The 20,196-nt window shown below is 37.1% G+C and overlaps 2 protein-coding genes across 2 annotated transcripts; one reads left to right on the forward strand and one right to left on the reverse strand.

Annotated features, from left to right (window-relative positions):
• Positions 1-305: 305 nt before the first annotated feature.
• LOC140755335 (juvenile hormone esterase) lies at positions 306-3,082 on the forward strand. The gene is made up of 3 exons (XM_073090530.1): positions 306-473; positions 980-2,259; positions 2,911-3,082. Exons 1-3 carry the CDS (start codon positions 306-308, stop codon positions 3,080-3,082), a joined length of 1,620 nt encoding a protein of 539 aa, XP_072946631.1.
• A 1,418-nt stretch (positions 3,083-4,500) lies between these two features.
• On the reverse strand, positions 4,501-19,728 carry LOC140755675 (transmembrane protein 26). The gene is made up of 9 exons (XM_073090990.1): positions 19,436-19,728; positions 15,137-15,251; positions 14,041-14,200; positions 12,693-12,870; positions 10,179-10,338; positions 9,132-9,265; positions 7,913-8,020; positions 5,134-5,229; positions 4,501-4,819 (listed from the first exon to the last, which is right to left on the reverse strand). The coding sequence occupies exons 1-9, from the start codon at positions 19,636-19,638 to the stop codon at positions 4,738-4,740; spliced, it is 1,236 nt and encodes a 411-aa protein (XP_072947091.1). The 5' UTR covers positions 19,639-19,728; the 3' UTR covers positions 4,501-4,737.
• Between the last annotated feature and the right edge of the window lie 468 nt (positions 19,729-20,196).

Below are 20,196 nucleotides of genomic sequence, written 5' to 3' on the forward strand. Positions count from 1 at the left end.
GAATGAACATATCATAAGTCAGCAGTTACATAATCCTCTTTATCGATGACATAATCGTTCCCTTACAATCGGTTTATTTTTTTATCTTTCATAAAATCACGTCCGCATCTTTTTATTCAAAACACCACGTACTGAAACGTGTAAAAACGACGTTTTGACTTCAATGCACTCAGTTTTCGTTATAACCGATAAAAATAAGGTTTAAAATCAAATTACGTATTATTTTCCTTACACAATGTTTACGAAATAATCTTTGCTATAAAAAGAGGAGTAAAAAAGTGACTGTATAGTTTTAAGTTTACAAGATGGCGATGCTAGCTGTCATTTTTGCCGCGCTTTTCTCGACGGTGCTAAGTTTGGAAAAAACGTTAATTGTTAAAACGAAACAGGGGTTAGTTGAAGGGAGTTTGGCGTCTAATGATTTGTATTATGAGTTTCTTGGTATTCGATATGGAGTTCCAATTAAATTTCGGGTGAGTACTTTTATTTTATAAGACTGCATGATATTATTTTATAATTGTATATTACATATATTATATTAGTGATACTTTTCCGACCTAAATAGTAAACAGTGCTTCTATCTTTCCTTCTCATGCATTTTGTTGAGATGTGCTTGCATTAAACAGACAATAAGTAAGTATAAAATGCTTTTTGACTTGTTGACTTCCGGTCTAAATAAAATAAAAAAAATGGACGGATAACAACCAACAGATTCTACTTTTAATTTTAAAAATGTAGTAAGGCACAGAAAATAATTTTAGGCATTCTAAATTCACAAGAAATAACATTGTAAAATATTAGGAATAAGACTTACCGGTTTAAGTTCAACTTAAGTTAAGTAAAGGTTTAAGATCGGTATATCCATAGGCAACAGTAACCACTTTACATCAAATATAAATCCAGCATATTTAAAACAAATCAAAATATCATAGTTTGTTTAACTTCGTTCCCACAAAAACTAATTTTTCACGTATTACAGGCACCAGCACCACCACCTTCTTTCGCAGGGGTATACATAGCTGACAACAGAGCTGTGCTCTGTCCTCAGTTCCCCACATACGACCCTTTGGCAGCCCCAAGTGATAATGAGGATTGTTTGGTCTTAAACATCTTTACACCAGCAGCCACCAATACCACCTACCCAGTCATGGTCTTCCTCCACGGCGGCGACTTTGGCGTAGGCTCTGGATCTCCAAGCTTTTACGGACCCCAGTACCTTGTTAGTCACGGAGTCATACTCATAACCTTGAATCATAGACTAAATGTGTACGGGTTTCTCAATCTGGACATCCCTGAAGCACCAGGTAATGCTGGGTTGAAGGATGTCCGAGCGGCTTTGAGGTGGATTCAGGAGAATATAGCTGGTTTTAATGGAGATCCGGATAATATTACTGTTTTTGGACAAGGCAGTGGTGGTGTAGCCGCTATATATCTCACTTTATCAGACTCTACACGGGGATTATTCCACAGAATTATATCAGAGAGTGGTTGCCCCTTTACGCCTCAGTCATTTGATGTGAAACCATTGAAAACTGCGAGTCAGTTAGCAAAGTCTTTGGGTGTAAAGACAACAGACCCTGAGAAGCTACTGAAAGTCTACTCCGAAACACCGATAACGGTTTTGGAAGAGGCGATCGGGAAGCAAATGAATCCTAAATCAGTTTTCCTGCCAACAGTCGAAACGATTTTCGATGATGAAGAACCTTTTCTCACCGCAACTCCATATGAGATATTAAGCTCGAAGATTCCTAACCCTGTTCCCGCTATCTTCGGTCTGAATACCGTTGAAGGTCTGACAAGTACATTGGACTATAACACGATAAGTAGTCAAATGGATAGAATAAAGAACGAAGACTATTCTGTTTTGGATCAAAAGAGTCTAATCGTGCCTTCAGAGGAAAAAGAGGAATTCAGACAGCTTCTAAAAGACACTTACTTCACAAATACAACATCAGACGAAATTCTAGTCGGTGGGATCATAAATTTAAACACAGATTTTTCTTTCGTAGGGCCAATGTCACTTTTCTCAGAACTGTACGCGAATAATTCAGGAAAAGCAGTGCATCAATACATTTTCACGTATATAGGTAATAGGAATTTGGGTAGGCTGTTAACTAATAGTACTTTAGGTGCGACAGCTAATAGAGACGAGCTGTTTTATATATTTGAGCTGGAAAGACTCCCGCTGCCAATGGATGAAGACGATGCAAGAATTGTGACGTTCATGACGATGATGTGGACTAACTTTGCTGCTTTCGGGTGGGTATCATTTTTAGTACATTAAATAGAAATAGAAAATAAACTTGTGAGATGATGGTATGTAGTCGCTTCTTTTCGTGGACATCTGTAATCAACTCCCTATAAAGCAAGGAATAAAATCCAAACCAAGCACAATCAGAAAAAGCTTTAATCCTAGAAATATGGAGGGCCTCGTGTAGGTGGCTCTCTTAAAACTCAAACGCAGTAGTCTGAAATACTAAGGTTCGAATGACGTCATGCCTCATTCGCATCACTGAAACTTCGATACTAAACGAAACTATATAATGCCGAGGCGTATCGTCACCATTAGTAAACTTGTATAGTCCGCGCCAAACCCGCTAGTCCGCTCTGAATATAGAACCGAGTCGCGTCGAATAGCATATTATAAATATTGGCGAGAGGCAGACAGCGCGGGACCACTCCCGGCACCCGTCCGCTGCCCGTTCTCGCCGCGGGTACATAGCGCTGTTAGTTTGCCCGCACGTTACGGAGTATATGCTAACTAAACCTGCGCGCAACAACTTCAAAGCGGACTAGCAGTTTGGCACGGACTATACCTACATCCATTGTACATTACAGAAGAAATTATTATTAACTGATTGAAAAAACATGCCCATTAGCGAAAAAAATATATATTTATTTCACCCCCAGCTCCCCTACACCTGATCCTAGCAACGGCGAGTGGCTGCCACACCCACACCACTTAGCAGTGAGCATGGAACCGCAGTACGTCGCGCCTCTAACACTCGACCGAGCATACTTTTGGCGCGCACTTTATTACAAATATGGCGCTGAAATATCAAGAACAAAAATAGATGATTAACGAAAAACTTAAACTTAGCCAATATTATTGTGTTAGTAATTTATTGTTATTTAATACTAAATATATTTATATCGTTCCGATTTCGTGTGTTTTTTTAAATTGTAAGTAATATCTGATTATTATTAGATATTTGACTGAGGAAATAAAACGAGACTTGTTTCAATAATGTTTATTAAAAATCTACTACAATTTATTAAAATATTACAAATTTATCATCGTAATAATAACAAATGTCTCTAAATTTACTTTGTGCATGATTTCTCTATAAAGTATTTATTTTAATAGGTACAAGTATTTAATTCTCCATTAACAGTAATAGTCCAGAATAGTCAATACTTAAATTTGTGTATTTTCCACCACCACGATCCATGCAACTGGGTCGAAACTCGAAATATTGCCAACAAATATATTAAGCCCGCGTATCGTGGGTACCCCGTTACATAATTATAATGACTAAATTTTCCAATAATATGTTAAAAATAATAATAATATCTTTATTACCGATATTTCGAGCCGATGCGCCGATCACGATCCTTGCATCTCGGGCTAAATATTGGCAATAAAGATCTGCGATGATATTAGTTAAAAATCAAATATTTTAATTTAATTTAAGTTTTGTGTAACTATAATTCTACTTTTAATAGTATTTAAATTTTAAGAAAAGTAACAATATTTACAAGATTATTATAGGAAACCTTTTTATTGCTTACTTATATAAATTCTATTCTACGAAGGCACCATGCGTAAAACCAAAAATATATTTATTTTCGTGTTTGTAACGCAAAATGGTTATTAAATAGTTTTAACTCTAAATATTGTTTCTACAATACAACTTAGTAACAAATAGTTATAAAAAACATTCTTTATTATTCAATATGCACGATATATATATATATTTTTAACAAAACAAGGTATAACGATGTTTCATTTTGTTATTTTATTTACAAGTCATTAATTTTCTAAGAATAAGTAACAGTAAGCGATGATTGGTTCTTTTTGTGCTGTCTAAATCTCATCAAAAAGTTAATAATTTGACTAATTAAGGCACTAAACGTTATTGTTAAATGCATTCTTGTAGGAACTATTTTTAATAACCTTACATTCTATTACAATAGCATTTTATCCATATTTTAATAAATATTTCAAATTACAATAACATTCTATAAATATTATACAGCAATCTACTTTTTTTGTCTATAAAAAATTCAACTTTTTGAATCTACGTGAATAATAAACGCATCCATGCGTAACCGCCATTTGCGATATTTTAACAAATTTAGCTCATTTAAGCTTATAATGAGCTAAAATATTTATTTACTCCTATACATAATTGTTTATATTTAAAAATCTTTATATTCCAAATATATACAACACAAGTAACAATTTAGACGAAACATTTTATTCAAAAATTCCCGCCAACATTGACAACGTCACTGACGCGTGACAGCGCTGACAGACGCCATTTGCAGGCAAACATAACGTTGCCGTACAGCCAATTAAACCCAAAACGTCATTTTATGTTTTCAGCTAGAACTATCAGAATCAGAGTCACTACTTTGTTTCCGTTTGCTTTTCTTCTTCTCTCTGTGTGTGTCCCGCTTGTCTCTGTGTCTATGGGGGCTTCGTTTAGGGCTCTCACGCCGCACTTTGTGATGTCAAATGCCCGAATCATCTGTTGTGTGGTGAATGTTATTTAAGGACTCCTCGGAGGACTCCGATTTTTGTTTTTTCTTGTTCCTGTATAGTTGATAAAAACAATATAGATAATATACATAACTTATAATACAGATATTTTATAAACTTCAGTACCTATGTAATTTTTATTGCCAGACAAAATATCCGACAGTTTGTAATAATAAATAGCTGAACCGATTTTGATTAACATTTAAATCTACTGTCGGAAATCTAATATTGAATTGAAATCCCGCTGACTTTATTATTTTTCAATAAACCTTTTGAATGGTGTTTTAGTATATTAATTAATTTAACTAATTAATCGAAATTGATAAAGGATGCTTTAGAGTAAAAAGATAAAATATTAGAAAACTCACCCTTTCTTCTTCTCATTGTCGATGGTAACTTGTTCTTTGAAGAACTTTGTCAGCTCCAACTCTTTGATTTCATCTGAATTCGTGAGAATAATGGCTCTGGAAGAATTAAATAATTTGTGAATATACGGTAGTAAAGTTTGAAGGTGGTAGAACTCTCTGTGGTTCGACTCCGGCACCACCACCACACCTTTTTTTTGTAATATAGAAGTAGCAGACGAGCATGCAGTCCACCTGATGGTAAGTGGCTACTGCCGCCCATGGACATTTGTAATCAACCCCAGATAGGATTAGATATTCCTATCTGAGGTCGGCCACAGATGCGCCGCTATCAGATTAGCCCTCCGGGGTTAACGGCGCGTCTGTGGCTGACCTCAGGTAGGAATCTAATCTTATCTAGGGTTGATTACATGTCCATGCAGCAGCGACTTACCATCAGGTGGACTGTATACTCATTTGTCACTTTTAATCTATAACAAATATATATTTGCTTGTCGTAGCTGCCATCATACCGATCTAATACGCACATGGTTCAGGATTTGATCCTCATATCTGAATGATGAATTAAGATTTCTGTCCTGGGTCTGGGTGTTTTGTATTCGCCTATGTGTGTAACCCATCACCACACTTCCACTTAAAAGTTATGCTTTGTGCTCAAACGGGAATCGAACGTGGAACAATAGATAGCGTAGGCACCCCTACTAAAGGGTTTTAGAAAGATATCTAACTACAGCCAGATTTTACAAGGGCGAAGGGCTTGCTTTAATATCATTCTATCGTCTAGTGTTTGGTTTGAAATTATCGATATAGAATATATCGATATAATATTTTTTAAGAAATCATATTACTTAATTGGAAGAGAAACACATAATACCAATTTACACACAAAAGAAAACATAAAAATCATTTTATTTTTAATAAATTGATGTATGAGTAATTATAATCCAAATTAATTGTTAAATTATTTTTTGGTAAACATTTTTAACATTAAGTTTCTTTACAAGAAATATATGCATTTTGACGTTTCTTATTCAAAAAACATGAAACAGCCCTTCTAGTTAAAAAAATACCTTAACTTATATGTCACTTTTTGCCTTTACATATTACAATAATTAGTAATGAGTCTCATTTCAATTAACTGATTTTAAATCATTTCTCTTCTTTGTTTTTATAATTATTATCACTTAAACAAACACGTCACACAAACAAACATATCACTGACACAAATAAGATTTTCCACTAACAAAAATCGGTAAATGCACCATTTTACTTATTTATTTTTATAAGTCTTTGTACAGGTAAAAGTAATTAATAACAAACATTATAGAGATTACAACGGACTGCTTATTTCAAAATGAAATCTCTTCCAGCAGGCCTACCACCACTTTTAAAAACCATCATAGTTCAGGAAAGTTTTATTTCCTCCTTAAAACAGTAAAATATTCCGTCATACACAGTTGAACAAACTTAAACCCTTATCAAATTTTCGCTTGTCCATTGTATAAAACCAACTGAAATTGTCATATTTTGCTTAAAAAGTTAAATTTCCTGCAAAAGAAGTAAAAATATGATTAAAATAATATTGTTTTAAGAGATGGTAGTAACCCCCCAGTAGCCCGATAAAAAGTAATATTGTCTCAAATACCATTATTTTTACACGCTTTATATTAGCTTCACTTGTATGTTTGTCAGTGAGTATTCAGTACTCCCTTATTCAGTAGAAAGAGATCAACATACATCCTTATAATTATGACGCTTTGTGGATGCTTAATGTGAATAGCAGTATAAATAAAACAATAAATAATAATTAAAGAAACTAAAGAACTCGCTTTTATAAGAAATTTAACTAAAAAATAAAAAATAAATATAGTTTAAAAAAACTAAAGTGCACGCTTTTATAGAAATCAAACTAAAAAATATAAAAAAAAAACTTGTATTAACAACAAAAAAGATATATTTAATTGTAAAAAAAGCGTGGGGTGCTTTTGAAAATATCAAATTGTTGGTCCTTCTGCTCATGTCTGTCAGTAAAATATTTATAACTACCGAGAGTGTATCTATAAAACCGTGTACTTATTTTTTTTTAACTAGGTATGTTTATTAAATAAAAATATCGACAGTCCCATCCCTAGTAGGGTGTGCCAATCGCCCGGCCAACAAACAGATGACCTATTGTACAACTTTACATAGATAGTAACGTAATTGGATTTCTTTTGTGGGGTTAACGTTCGTTTTCCACCTTTATTGGGCGTTTTATAATATTGAAGTCCACTACTTTAGTGGCTACTGCTCATGGATGTCTGTAATCAACCCGAGATATGATTAGATTCCTAGCTGAGGTTGCTCACAGCGTCGCTAGGTCGCTAGGACCCATAAGAACTAAATGAAATGCCTCGGATAAGTAAGTCTCTCTTACCACACTACAAACCAGAACACAGCAGCGCTACACTGCTGTTATAACAGAAATAGGTGTGACGGTGGTGCCGCCGGAGTCGAACCACGAAGGGTTCTACCAGCTTATACCGCTCTTCCTATTAAGAGAAATGTTAGGCGCAGGCACGCGACTCTGATTTTTCAAAGTTATATGCGTATCAGTTATTAATTGTGACCTGCTTAAATGGTGTAGGAAAACATCGTGAGGAAACTTGCATACCTGAGAGACTTATAAAAAAAAACACAAAGGTATGTGAAGTCTACCAAAATGCACAATGATTGTTCTGAGAGAAGACCTGTGCCCAGCAGTAAGACAGTGATGGGTTGATGATGATGATGAATCACTTACCGAATCCTACCCCCGTCCACCCTCTCCTGTTTTCTGGGGTCGCTGATCATTGCAATGGAAGTTTCGCCGGTGTCGGCTCTTCTTTTATGCTTCCTTGGCTTATGGCTTCTGTGTAAAAAACATTTTTTTTTTAAGTTTTCCTAAAAATTATGCATTTACTCATTCATTTCTTCATTCCCTTATTAATTAAGGCTTACGTGGAGATGCTCCGCAAGTCATCTTCAAGGTTTTTTTTTAACGGAAACATATTTTCAAAACTACCCCTTCTACGTATAATATCGTAACTGCAAAATAACAACTTTACAGCAAAGCGTTTCAAAGTTACGAATTAGGGTTTCTGATTTCCCGGCATATTTTTTTCCACGTCCCACGGGATTTCCCGACCACATTTTCCCGGGAATTCCCGGGAACTCGAGAAATTTTCAAAACAATTTGAATTCTATGTCCAACCAAAAAACCTTTCTCTTATTTCTGGGCATTGCCCACTTCTTGCAACTGGGGGAGGTCTGGACCGTATTATACTACGCTACTTTGCTATACGGATTCGTGGAAAGACGTGCGGATTAGTGGCAGAGCATGATGAAGTTTTATTTTTTATCAAAATCGGCCTCGTAACTCCTGTCAGCATTACTTGCTATCCTAACTAATATTATTAATGCGAATTTGAGTTTGTTTGTCACACTTTCACGCCTTAACTACATAACTGATTGTCATGAAATTTTGTACACACGTTGTCAGGGGTTCAGAAAAGGATATAGGGTAGCTTTTATCCCGAAAAAAGTACCGTTCCAGAGGGATAGATAAAAATCTCTGATCGCAACCGAAGCTCCGGTTAAAAGATAGTTTCATAGGTTTTGATTATTATAATATGATAGATAAGTATAGATATCTCACCGCCTGGTAATTGAAGGAAGCCATTAAATGGCTTAAACGGCTGATATTGTGTCAGCCACTGAATGACTGTCATGGTGTAATTTACGCGGAACAATGCCAACATGTGCAGTTAAGTGGTGCAAAAACACGAAATCGAAGAAAAAATTTAGTAATATCGTTTCATTCGTAAATGATCTAAAATCTACATTTTTTTAATATTTTTGAAACAAGAAAATAGTGACAATTTCAATTGTCAAAACTGATTACATTTTCTTGTTAGGAGTGAGTAATCTTTACTAATCTATAGATTTAACCACGCATTTTAAGCAGTCGGTTGTATACTCACTTATGTTTCCTGTCCTGCTCTTTCTTCTCGCTACACTTATGCTTCCGTCTCTTTCTGTAGACGGAGCCACTGTTGCCCTCTTCAACTGTCTCCAAATGAAGAACATACAGACGATATATTTGAAGTAGGATAACCTGTTAAAGAATAAATGTACTAGGAATTATTAGGCCTGACATAAACAAATATTTGAACAAACACTTTGCTCACACATTTGAACACTTATTTGTTTAAATTTTTTAACCTGTCACTCATGTCATGGCCTCCTAGCAACTGGACTTTGCGCTGTGTAGCTCCGCACAGTTGAAGTTTGATCGCTTTGATGTACGCTCGAAAAACCGACACCAAATGGCAAAGTGCAAATATTTGTAGCAAGCTTTGAACAAACACTCAAATACCCGTGCTTCACTGTGTTCAAACATGTGTTCAAATGTTTATGCTATGTCGGGTTTTATAAAAACAAAAATTAGGTGGAGTGCTTTCTCCTCTGTTACCTCGATATAAGATTAGTTGGCCAAGTGCGGATTGAACTAGCACAAGGAGGGTTCCGTACAACGAAATTTTCATTATTTTGAAAATTTTAACTGTCTATTTGTTACGGTTTAACGCCTAAAAATAACAGTTTATTTTCAAGACATTTTTTATTTAAGTATTTATTGTCATAGCAGCCATTATACATATTATAATATGGTTCCAGAGATAAAGTCCTATGACAGACGGACAGAGAGCTTAGTGATAGAGTTCTGTTTTCCCTTTGCGTACAGAACTCTACAAGACAATTGGTAGGATTTTTACCACGCTTTTATTAGCTTTGGTTGTGTCTATGTACGTATGTATGTAAGGGAATCTTTGAACTCGATTTTTACCCACTTTGAACGGTCCGATTATTTTAAAATTTTGAACAATTATCAAGAACCGATGACAATACACGATTTTAATAATTTTATCCCATTCTCCTCATCAGGATCGTCAGGAATCAGGATTAACGACCTTGTGCGACTAAGCGTGGTTTTTAGTTTTTAAACTATAATTATTACACAAAAAACTTACCAAAGTATTCTTGCACGTGAAGAAAATGTTCATATAATTGATGATCTTGTAATGCGCGATGATGAGAAGCCTGAAGGCCAGGAATGGGGCATCTTGGAGGGCGATGTTCATGATGATAGCACACACTTCGATGGAGCAGCAGCAGGCACGGCTGGTGTTCCTGTAGAAGATTAAGGTTGCAATATCCCACAGCTCTAACGGATTAGGGAGGGAAGAAGCGACCCACTTCAGGCCTCCGATCCCTAGGGGCCCCCTAAAAGTCAGTTGCTAAAAAAAAAAGGTCGTCAGAAACAAAACCGGTTACCGGGTTATCATATTTTGGGTGAATAAGACTATATGTAATTTTGTAAAATAAAATCAACTTTTTACATTCCATTTCACTTTCCGGGGCCTCCGACGACCTTAGACCGGCATTGTCCCACAGGATAAATAAATTGTTATAAAGAATTGACCAAGTGAGACTCGCTATGGAGGGTTCCGTGCAACCGAATTTTCATTTTTTTCTAACGGACTTCGAAAAGGTTCCATGTACGGCTGTATGTTTTTTTTTGGATTTGTTATCATAGCAGCCATAGAAGTAAATGCGTTGTGAAAATTGAACTGTCTACCTTACGGTTTAATAGAAAACGAGAAAAATTTCGAAAAATGGCGGCTTCTTGTATGGCGACTCCATTTTTTCAAGTTTTTTTTTTATATTATGTAATATGTTATTATAGCGATATACTTACATACTCTGTAAGTATCTATCTTTTATATGTACAGATCCTGTGACAGACGGACAGACAGCGGGGGCTTAGTAATAGGTTTCCATTTTTACCCTTTGGGTACGGAACCCTAGAAACCCGACTGCTCAAAACATAATACAATTTGGACATATCAAATGACACCCATAGATTAGTAAAGATACTTCGCCGCCTTGAAATTGAATGAAGCCACAAACGGCTTATTTTAGTAAGTTCTTTTTTTGAATTCTTGACAAATAAAAACATTTTTAGAGAAAATTTACGAATAAATAACTACTACTGCGTAATTTACCTAATAAATAAATAATTATAATTAAAATTTCAAATAAAATAGGGACATTTTAGCACGGAGACGTGGCAAAACTTTTTTACGCAACTATTTCAATTCTCAAAACTGGGTACATTTTCTTGTTAGGAGTGAGTAATCTTTACTAATCTATGATGACACCACATATCATAAAATATTTCAAGCCATTTAGGTTGTAGAGCGTACTATTAAACAATGAGACATACTTTTGAAAAACATTTTACATTACCCTCCGCAGTCGGGTAAAATTATTATAATTAAGTATATGTAAATGAAGCAAATAGTGCACAGACAAAATATTTAAAAAACGTAAATCTAAAAGATATTTTAAGTATATTACATATTTAAATAATATTTACGTGTAAGTTATTTCTTTGGCGTGAATTAAATAAAATAATCATTACACAAACAAATTTATATACAAATTTACAAAATATACACAAAAGCAGTGTTAGTTTCGTGTAGTGCGGTAATAAAAGTGTTAGCAGAAGATATAAATGGAGTTGTAAGGTTAGAAGTAATTACACCTTGTTCTATATACCGTATATAAAATTAATATAATCTGTTTTCAGATAACCTAACATTTTTTGTCGCGAAAATGTTTCTCCTTAAGTAAAGTAGAGTCAAAATTTCTTGTCTCACAAAATACTATAAGATTTGAAACACTAATAACTACAAGACTAATAATGCGGTAACATTTGAAACCACGGGTAGAGCACGACGAAATGTACAAAGTTTCTTAACTGGTATTTACTAGGCGTAGGAATACTACCCACGCAGCTTAAAATTTTAGGGGGTCACAGGATAAATTTGGTTAAATTAGTTTAATTAGACCTTTATTTTTTTTTTTGTTCACGAGGGGGGAAACCTTCAAAAGGTACCGTGCCGGTAAGGCAAAAACATCCGCCAAATGTAAGATGCCGTGGGAGCGACACAGGGTTATGTGGGACTCTTACCGCACTAAAACCCCCCATGGCCGTCCTCGGCGTTGCGTAGAGGACTCCGGGATGTCCAACGGAACGCAACCGGAGTACTCGTAGCGCATTGCTCCGTCGGGATCCGCCCAGGTAAGTTTAACGCTCGCCACACTGTCTGGTGCGTACGACGGTATGCGACCACACATACCGCCGTCCTTCCCGGGGCCGTTGGCCGGGCGGTTCGACGTTAAAATGTACATTAGACCATCTAATGTATATTTTAGTATTTATTGTAAAGAATATGCCGGTATTCTCACCGCTACCCCCACGGCAGAGAAATCCCAGGACTTCCCCACGAAAAAAATCTGACCAAGAGCGAGTCAGCCTCGACGGCTTGGGGGGGGGGGGCGTTATAACTCCTGTGACTCTCCCCCTCTGGTACCGCGTGTGAACCTAACCTAACCTAACCTAACCGACATTAAAATAACAAAAAATCCTAACCTAACCTAACCTAACCTGGCAACTCCAAAGCGTGCAACGTACGTACATGTCAGACCTATGTGCCGTGCCGCGGGACTTCCTCGACTTGGTAGCAGTCAGGACCACGGTGAACTGCATCAGCGACCACGACCAGATCGCCAGGGTCAGTAGCACCAGGACCTTCTCCGTCGCGACCTTCTCGTCTTTGAAGGAATCGAAGAATTCGATTATATCTGCTGCTGTACCTGAGGGTAAGGGTGGTTGAAGTTAGGATTAGGTTATGGTAAATAATGCCATCTATCCGAGAATTTATCACATTTTAGTGTCAAGTGAGAAAGATGAAGAATAGTACATTACAATACGAGGACGAAAAATTTTTTTCTGACAAGTGTGAGTTTGCAGGCCGAGCCGCAGGCGAGGACTGCAATCACACGAGTCAGAAAAACATTTTTCGTCCGCGTGTTGTATAAAATTTTATATTACGGGGTCGGAAATGGGGGTTTTGCGCACGCGAAGCGTGCGTAAAACGTCAATTTACGCACGCCGTGATATAAAGTAATATAAAAAATTAAACAAAAATAGTTTATTTGAAAGTGAAAGATTTGTGAAGCAGTGATAGCCTAGTGGTTAAGAGTGAAGCAGTGATAGCCTAGTGGTTAAGAAACTCCGCCTCTCGATCGAGGGGTCCGGGGTTCAAATCCCAGGCACGCACCTCTGATTTTTCAAAGTTATGTGCGTATTAGAAATTAATTATCACTTGTTTAAACGGTGAAGGAAAACATTGTGAGGAAACCTGCATACCTGAGAGATTTATAAAAAAAAAAAAACTTGAATGTATGTGAAGTCTACCAATACGCACTTGGCCAGCGCGGTGGACTATGGCCTAAACCTTATAATTCTAAGAGGAGACCCGTGCCCAGCAGTGGGAAAATAATGGGTTGATGATACTAGTTTATTTGAAATAGACAGTTTACAGGGGCTTGCCAATAAACAATAAAATTAGCCTTTTCCTTTAGTTTGTCATTTATCATTACTTCCCAAAATTTAATACTTATAATGGATACAGGATGTGTTTTTTTTTTCGAAATGAACTCGTTCGATTCTTGGATAGGGAAATAGATTTTTAAAAAGCTAATGATGCAATTTTTGTTTTTATCAAAATAGGCCTCGTAACTCCTTTCAGCATTTCACTAATCCTTATAGTTTCGGATTTGTCCCAGAAGGCAAATTTTAAAAATGCACCCTGTGTATTGTATGAACAACGGCCTTATTTAGCTTATAAGTAAGTACTACAACACAACTTTTTAAATTTCAAATTGGTAGATTCACGTAAAAACAATGGCTTTTCAACATCTCCAATTTTAGCTAGCTTCATCTCTTTCTCACTCTTTCTCTTTCTCACAAAACTTTCTTACCAATATAAACCAAGAGTAGTTGGCTGAGCTGATCCCTGGTCAAGTCTCCCTTGGGCAGGAGCCACCTTCCGACAATGAGGGTCAGCATCAAGAACTGCTCAATCAGAGTCACCCACATATCCGTGGGTATTTTGGTCGCTCCCGGAATAGGTATTTCTGTCTGGTGAAATCAAATCAAGCATTATTTTTATGTTATAAGTATTCAGAATTAACTTTTGAAGGTACCTCTGTGGTTCGACTCCGGCGGCACCACCGCCACACCTACTTCTGTTATAACAGCAGTGTTAAGCGCTGCTGTGTTGATTTGAAGGTTGTCGTAACACTGTTGTTATTAGGCAAAAATGTAAATAATAGTACATTACAATACGAGGACGAAAAATTTTTTTCTGACAAGTGTGAGTTTGCAGGCCGAGCCGCAGGCGAGGACTGCAATCACACGAGTCAGAAAAACATTTTTCGTCCGCGTGTTGTATAAAATTTTATATTACGGGGTCGGAAATGGGGGTTTTGCGCACGCGAAGCGTGCGTAAAACGTCCATTTACGCACGCCGTGATATAAATATATTTATTGCTACTTAATGACAGTTTTAAGCGCTGCTGTGTTTTGGTTTCTGGGATAAGAGAATCACACTTTTCCGAGTCATTTCAGCTTAGTTTTCAAGGGTAGCTGCGCAAATGTGGTCGACCTCAGGTAGAAATCTAATCTTATCTGGGGTTGATTACAGATGTCCATGGGCAGCAGTAGCCACTTACCATCAAGTGGACTAAGTTCAACGTCTCGGAAAATAAAGTTTTCCTTACCACCCTTCAAACCAGAACACAGCAGCGCTACACTGTTGTTATAAAGGAAACAGGTGTGGCGGTGGTGCCGCCGGAGTCGACCACAAAGGATTCTAGCACATTCTAACTACCTTAGTCCAAAAAAGGAGGTGCTTTCTACACTCACTAGGAATCCCTGTCTTGCACACATAGGTAGACAATCACCCAAACACCCAGACCCAGAAACAGACATCATTTAGATATCTGTCTGGCCGGGGTCGAATCCAGAACCCTCTGTGCCTCAACCTACGGTCTATCTAGATTTCTCTACTCTTACCTCTATCATTGACATATTAGATTTCTTCTGCAACCGTAAATCTACTTTATGGAGCTCCAATAACCATATTGCTGGCACCACCAGACCTAGGTAAATGAAGACTGACGGGCAGAACCTGTGGACAACGCATAGCTTTTACCACACCTCTTCATCATCAACCCATTACTGTCCCACTGCTTGGCACGGGTCTCCTCTCAGAATGAGGATTAGGTCATAGTCCACCGCGCTGGCCAAGTGTGTATTGGTAGACTTCATATACGAGTATATTCCGCGCCAAATTACTAGTCCGCTCTGAAGGTGTTGCGCACAGCTACAAGCATATATTGCGTAGCAACGTAAGGACATACTAACGCAGCTATGTACCCGCGGGCGAGAGCAGCGGAGGGTGCCGGGGGGTCCCGCGCTGTCTTCGTCCCGTTAACATCTACAATTCGCTATTCGACGCGACTCGTTTCTATATTCAGAGCGGACCAGCAGTTTGGTGCGGACTATAACTTTGAAATCTATTTCTTTTTTTAAGATTTCTCAGGTATGCAGGTTTCCTCACGACATTTTCTTTCACCGTTTAAGCAAGTGATCATTAATTTCTAATAAGCACATAATTGAAAAATCAGAGGTCTGGGATTCGAACCTAGGAACCCTCGACAGGGAACCACTAAGCTATCACTGCTTCAAAAAATATGTTTCATTTTACACTTTTCGTATAAATGTATTTTTTTGTTCAACATTTTTCCACGTTAATTTGTAGCAACATACCCTCCCCTAAATAAGGGTGTGTGACCGGATGAGCCATTAACGATGACACCCACCCTCTTCATTATCCTTTTACGTAAAATTCCGGGAATTTTGTTATTTTCACGACCCGAAGTGAGGTCATCTTTTCGACACTTTTTATCTACACTGATATTATAAAGAGGAAAACTTTGTTTGTTTGGTTGCAATGAATAGGCTCAAAAACTACTGGACCGATTTTAAAAATTCTTTCACGATTCGAAAGCTACGTTATCCACGAGTAGCATAGGCTATATTTTATATGAAATATATTTGATAAATAGATTTTGAGGCGGTACGAAGTTTGCCGGGTCAGCTAGTACCTAATATAGAAAAAGGAAATGTTTTTTTGTATAATTTGATAAGTAAAATAGAAAGATACTTCACCGCCTTGAAATTGAATGAAGCCACAAAATGATAATTATATCATTTATGAAGTCTTGACAAATGAAAATCATTTTTAGGGAAAATTCACATATAAATAACTAATACTTCGTTATTTACGTAATAATAAATAAATATTTCAAACACTTTAGGGGCATTTTAGAAGGGAGATGTGGCAAAACTTTATCAACGCAACAATTTCAATTCTCAAAACTGGTTACACTTTCTTGTTAGGAGTGATCAATCTATGTATTTTAATCATCTAAGTTTGTATGTATAAAGTACCGAATGGAATAAGGTACATTATAATTATTTAAATCTAGCCTAATATAAGGACTAGTGAGTAATTCTAGTAATTCTAGAAGTAGCAAGCCAGGTTTTTTTTATAATATAGGAGTAGCAGACTAGCATGCAGTCCACCTGAGTAAGTGACTGTTGCCGTATGAACATGTGTAATCAAACCCAGATAAGATGACATTCCTAGCTGAAGTCGGCCACAGATACGCTGCTACTCTGAGGACTAAGCTGAAACGCCTCGGAAAAGCATGTCTCCCTTTTGGCGACGACCCGCGTGGCGGAGCGGTCACCATACCGGTCTGACACGCAGAGGGTCCCGGGTTCGATCCCCGGCCAGACGGATATCTACATGATGAATTTAGATTTCTGTTTCTGGGTCTGGGTGTTTGTGTATTTGTCTATGTGTGTGTCCATGGCACCCACGATACAGGGAATCCTAGTGTGGGGCTGTGAGTGTAGAAAGCGTTTGTTTTGTTTTTTGTTTTGTTTTTTCATAATCTTCAAACCAGAATAGAACAGGCAGTACTGAGATAGGTCTATAATTGCTGGGATCTTTAGTATCGCCTTAAACAATGGAATTATTTTGCTATGTTTCATTAAATCAGGGAAACAGCCCTGATCAACACACATTAAAAATAGTGACTAAGTAGGGAGCTAAAGTTTTAATGATTGATTTACAAACTAGCATATAGATATAGCAGCGGTTAACATTACCGTTATTAGACAAAATAGATAGGCGGTGGTGTCACCAGAGAAGAACCACGGAGGGTTACTATTTTCGAGCATGCAGTCCACCTAAGTAAGGTACTACCGCTCGGGGGTATATTAATCAAAGCCGAACGAACAAAGCCGGCCTCCAGGAGTGGGGTGTACAGGCCTTGAGGTGTGCCCGGACCCGGGCAATTCTCAAGGGGTCAACTGCCCCAGGTGCTATGTTCCGCCGTTTGGCAGAGTTTCAAAATAAGATAGGGGAGTCTTCGCACTACCCTGATTGGGTTGACGGACTCCCCTTGGGGGTCAGGGGATTCTAACCCAAATCAAACCCCGATAAAGAGTCCTACCCAACGTCAGCTGCTAGCGTTGCTACCTCGAGGACAAAGTTGAAACGCCTAGGATTCGTTTGTCTTACCACACCAAACTCCGAGTTACGAGCTGAACTCTGTGCAGGAACTATGTGTTTCAAAGATGGTAGAACCCTTTGTGGTTCGACTCCGGCGGCACCACCGCCACACCTATTTCTACCTAATAACAGCAGTGTTAGGCGCTGCTGTGTTCCGTTTTGAAGGGTGTGGTAAGGGAGACAGACTTTTCCGAGGCGTTCCAGCTTAGTCCTCAGGGGTAGCGGCGCATCTGTGGCCGACCTGAGGTTTAATCCTATCTGGGGTTGATTACAGATGTCCATGGGCGACAGTAGCCACCATCAGGTGGGCTGCAACGTTTGCTACTTCTATAAAAACCCAAGACCTTGATACTATATTAAAGATTAGTTAATAGTGATGATGTTCCACTTGGGTGGTCCTTTACAAAGAGTAAAAGGTCAGCCGCGCCCTTAGGTCAATGCCACAGCAACCTTCATGTCAAAGTTACGTTGGGAAAGGGTTATATTCTATATTTAACAATATTGGTATATTAGAAATTAATTATCAATTGATTTAACGGTGAAGGAAAACATCCTCAGGAAACCTTGAGTGTTTTAAAAAGTTCTCAAAGATGTTTTTTTTATAATATAAGAGTAGCAGACGAGCATGCAGTCCACCTGATGGTATGGCTATTGCCACCCATGGACATGTGTGATCAACCCTAGATTGGATTGTATTACTACCTAAGGTTGGCTACAGATGCCCCGATACCCCTAAAGATTAAGCTGAAACGCCTCGAAAAAGTATGTCTCCATTATCACACACTTCAAACCAGAACACAGCAGCGCTACACTGCTGTTATAACAGAAATAGGTGTGGCGGTGGTGCCGCCGGAGTCGAACCATAGAGGTTTCTACCACCTGCCAATAAGGCAAACGCTAACTACGACCTAAGATCATTTTTTTGATGTGAAACATCTATAGCCGCACGTAAAACCGATTTCTGGCGTGGCGACGCATGCCGTGGCCACGCTATACGATGGTATATATATACAGTCTATATGCAGTAGTGTGTACGGTGTGGCGACGCGTCGCCATGCGCATTCGTAATATTTTATTTTATCATTATGACATATTTAGTTCCTATCACAATATGTTCTTTTCTGCATATTACTTTTACAAAATAATGTCGATGTTTCACATCTGCCAGGCGTCCCGTGACGGCTCACTTTTTTTTTTAATATATAGAAAAATGTTGTTCTGCTTTGAAGGGTATGAGTAGATACGAGGCATTCCAATTTAGTCCTCACTTGCGACGTAATGTGGATCCTATGAATTAGTTTAATTCTGTGACCTATAATAAAAAATGTTTTTTTTACATTCATTTTGATTTATTTATATTTCCAAAACACATCTCAACTAGTATGTATTTTTTTAATAACTACTGGACAGATTTAGAACAAACTTTCGCTCATATGTAAAGGGAAATTTAATAAAAACATATCAGATATAATACAAATAATTAATTTCTATTTTAATAATACTCTTTTTTTATTTTATCAGGTTTACTTATTTTTATTTTATTACTTTTTTATCTGTATTTTTGTTTGTTACGTCAAAGCTGTCAAATAATATATTTTTTTAAGCCTCGTATATTATCTGTGGTCATCGGACTATTCTGTAGCAGCAAGCAGAAAGCAAGATGGGACTGCTGACTATTCTGTGTGTATGATCTAATTATAAATATGTAAATGAATGATACAACTTACCATTTCCATTCCTGATTTTCTTTTATCGTTAGCGTAAACACACCTTCTACTATTAATAATAGTATGGGTGAGGCTAAGTACCAATATTCTATGCTATCCTTAAAAACGGTCACTTGCCAGATAGCGATAATGCCATGACAAGCGAAAACCAATCTGGTAATAACGGCTTTTATTGTAGCCAATACTTTACCAATATTCGCCATTTTTTAAATGATTGATCGAGTTAACCTTCGAATTGGCTGAATGCTGGCATGACTTTCGCCTTATGTATCTCTAAATGGCGCGTTTCCGCCCTGTCATTTTTAATTTCCGATTTTAACTTATGTTCCGATTTTACTTGGTTTTAATAATTTTATTTATTTTATAATTTTATAAAATTGAACACGTGTTTTATTATTTTTTTCTTTTATTTATATTAAATCTTGAAAATTTTATTTATGTAAGGCACTAGATATATTTGTTCCCTTATGTACCTACTTATAAAGTTTAATACGATTTGTAATACTTTCTCAATATATTAAATTACATTTTAAAAGCACTGATTTTAAAAATAACTGACTTCAAAACTTTTTTCACTTGTAAAGCACCTCTAAAACTTTAACTTATATAATTTGTTCTGATTTAAAAAAAAATAGATTTATTTTTAAACGTAAATCCTTTCGCAATGACCGCACCTGCTCTGACCATCTTTTCAAATGAAGAAGCGTCACACCTGACAAGATAACTATCTTAATTTCTACTTAAACCCAATCCATTGCTAG

This window comes from Epargyreus clarus, unplaced genomic scaffold (assembly GCF_041222505.1).
Source record: "Epargyreus clarus isolate Ecla_fem2 unplaced genomic scaffold, WU_Ecla_fem_2.2 ptg000033l, whole genome shotgun sequence".
Lineage (NCBI taxonomy): Eukaryota > Metazoa > Arthropoda > Insecta > Lepidoptera > Hesperiidae > Epargyreus > Epargyreus clarus.

What these genes read in the sequence shown, in the direction of transcription:
- LOC140755335 (XM_073090530.1), top strand. Translation starts at nt 306, where the DNA reads ATGGCGATGCTAGCTGTCATTTTTGCCGCGCTTTTCTCGACGGTGCTA. An exon ending in GAGTTCCAATTAAATTTCGG is followed by an intron (nt 474 to 979) that starts GTGAGTACTTTT and finishes CACGTATTACAG; the next exon opens with GCACCAGCACCACCACCTTC. An exon ending in ACTAACTTTGCTGCTTTCGG is followed by an intron (nt 2,260 to 2,910) that starts GTGGGTATCATT and finishes TTTCACCCCCAG; the next exon opens with CTCCCCTACACCTGATCCTA.
- LOC140755675 (XM_073090990.1), bottom strand. Translation starts at nt 19,638, where the DNA reads ATGGCGAATATTGGTAAAGTATTGGCTACAATAAAAGCCGTTATTACC. An exon ending in ACGGCACATAGGTCTGACAT is followed by an intron (nt 10,339 to 12,692) that starts GTACGTACGTTG and finishes AATCTTCTACAG; the next exon opens with GAACACCAGCCGTGCCTGCT. An exon ending in GAGCAGGACAGGAAACATAA is followed by an intron (nt 8,021 to 9,131) that starts GTGAGTATACAA and finishes TTTTTTACACAG; the next exon opens with AAGCCATAAGCCAAGGAAGC.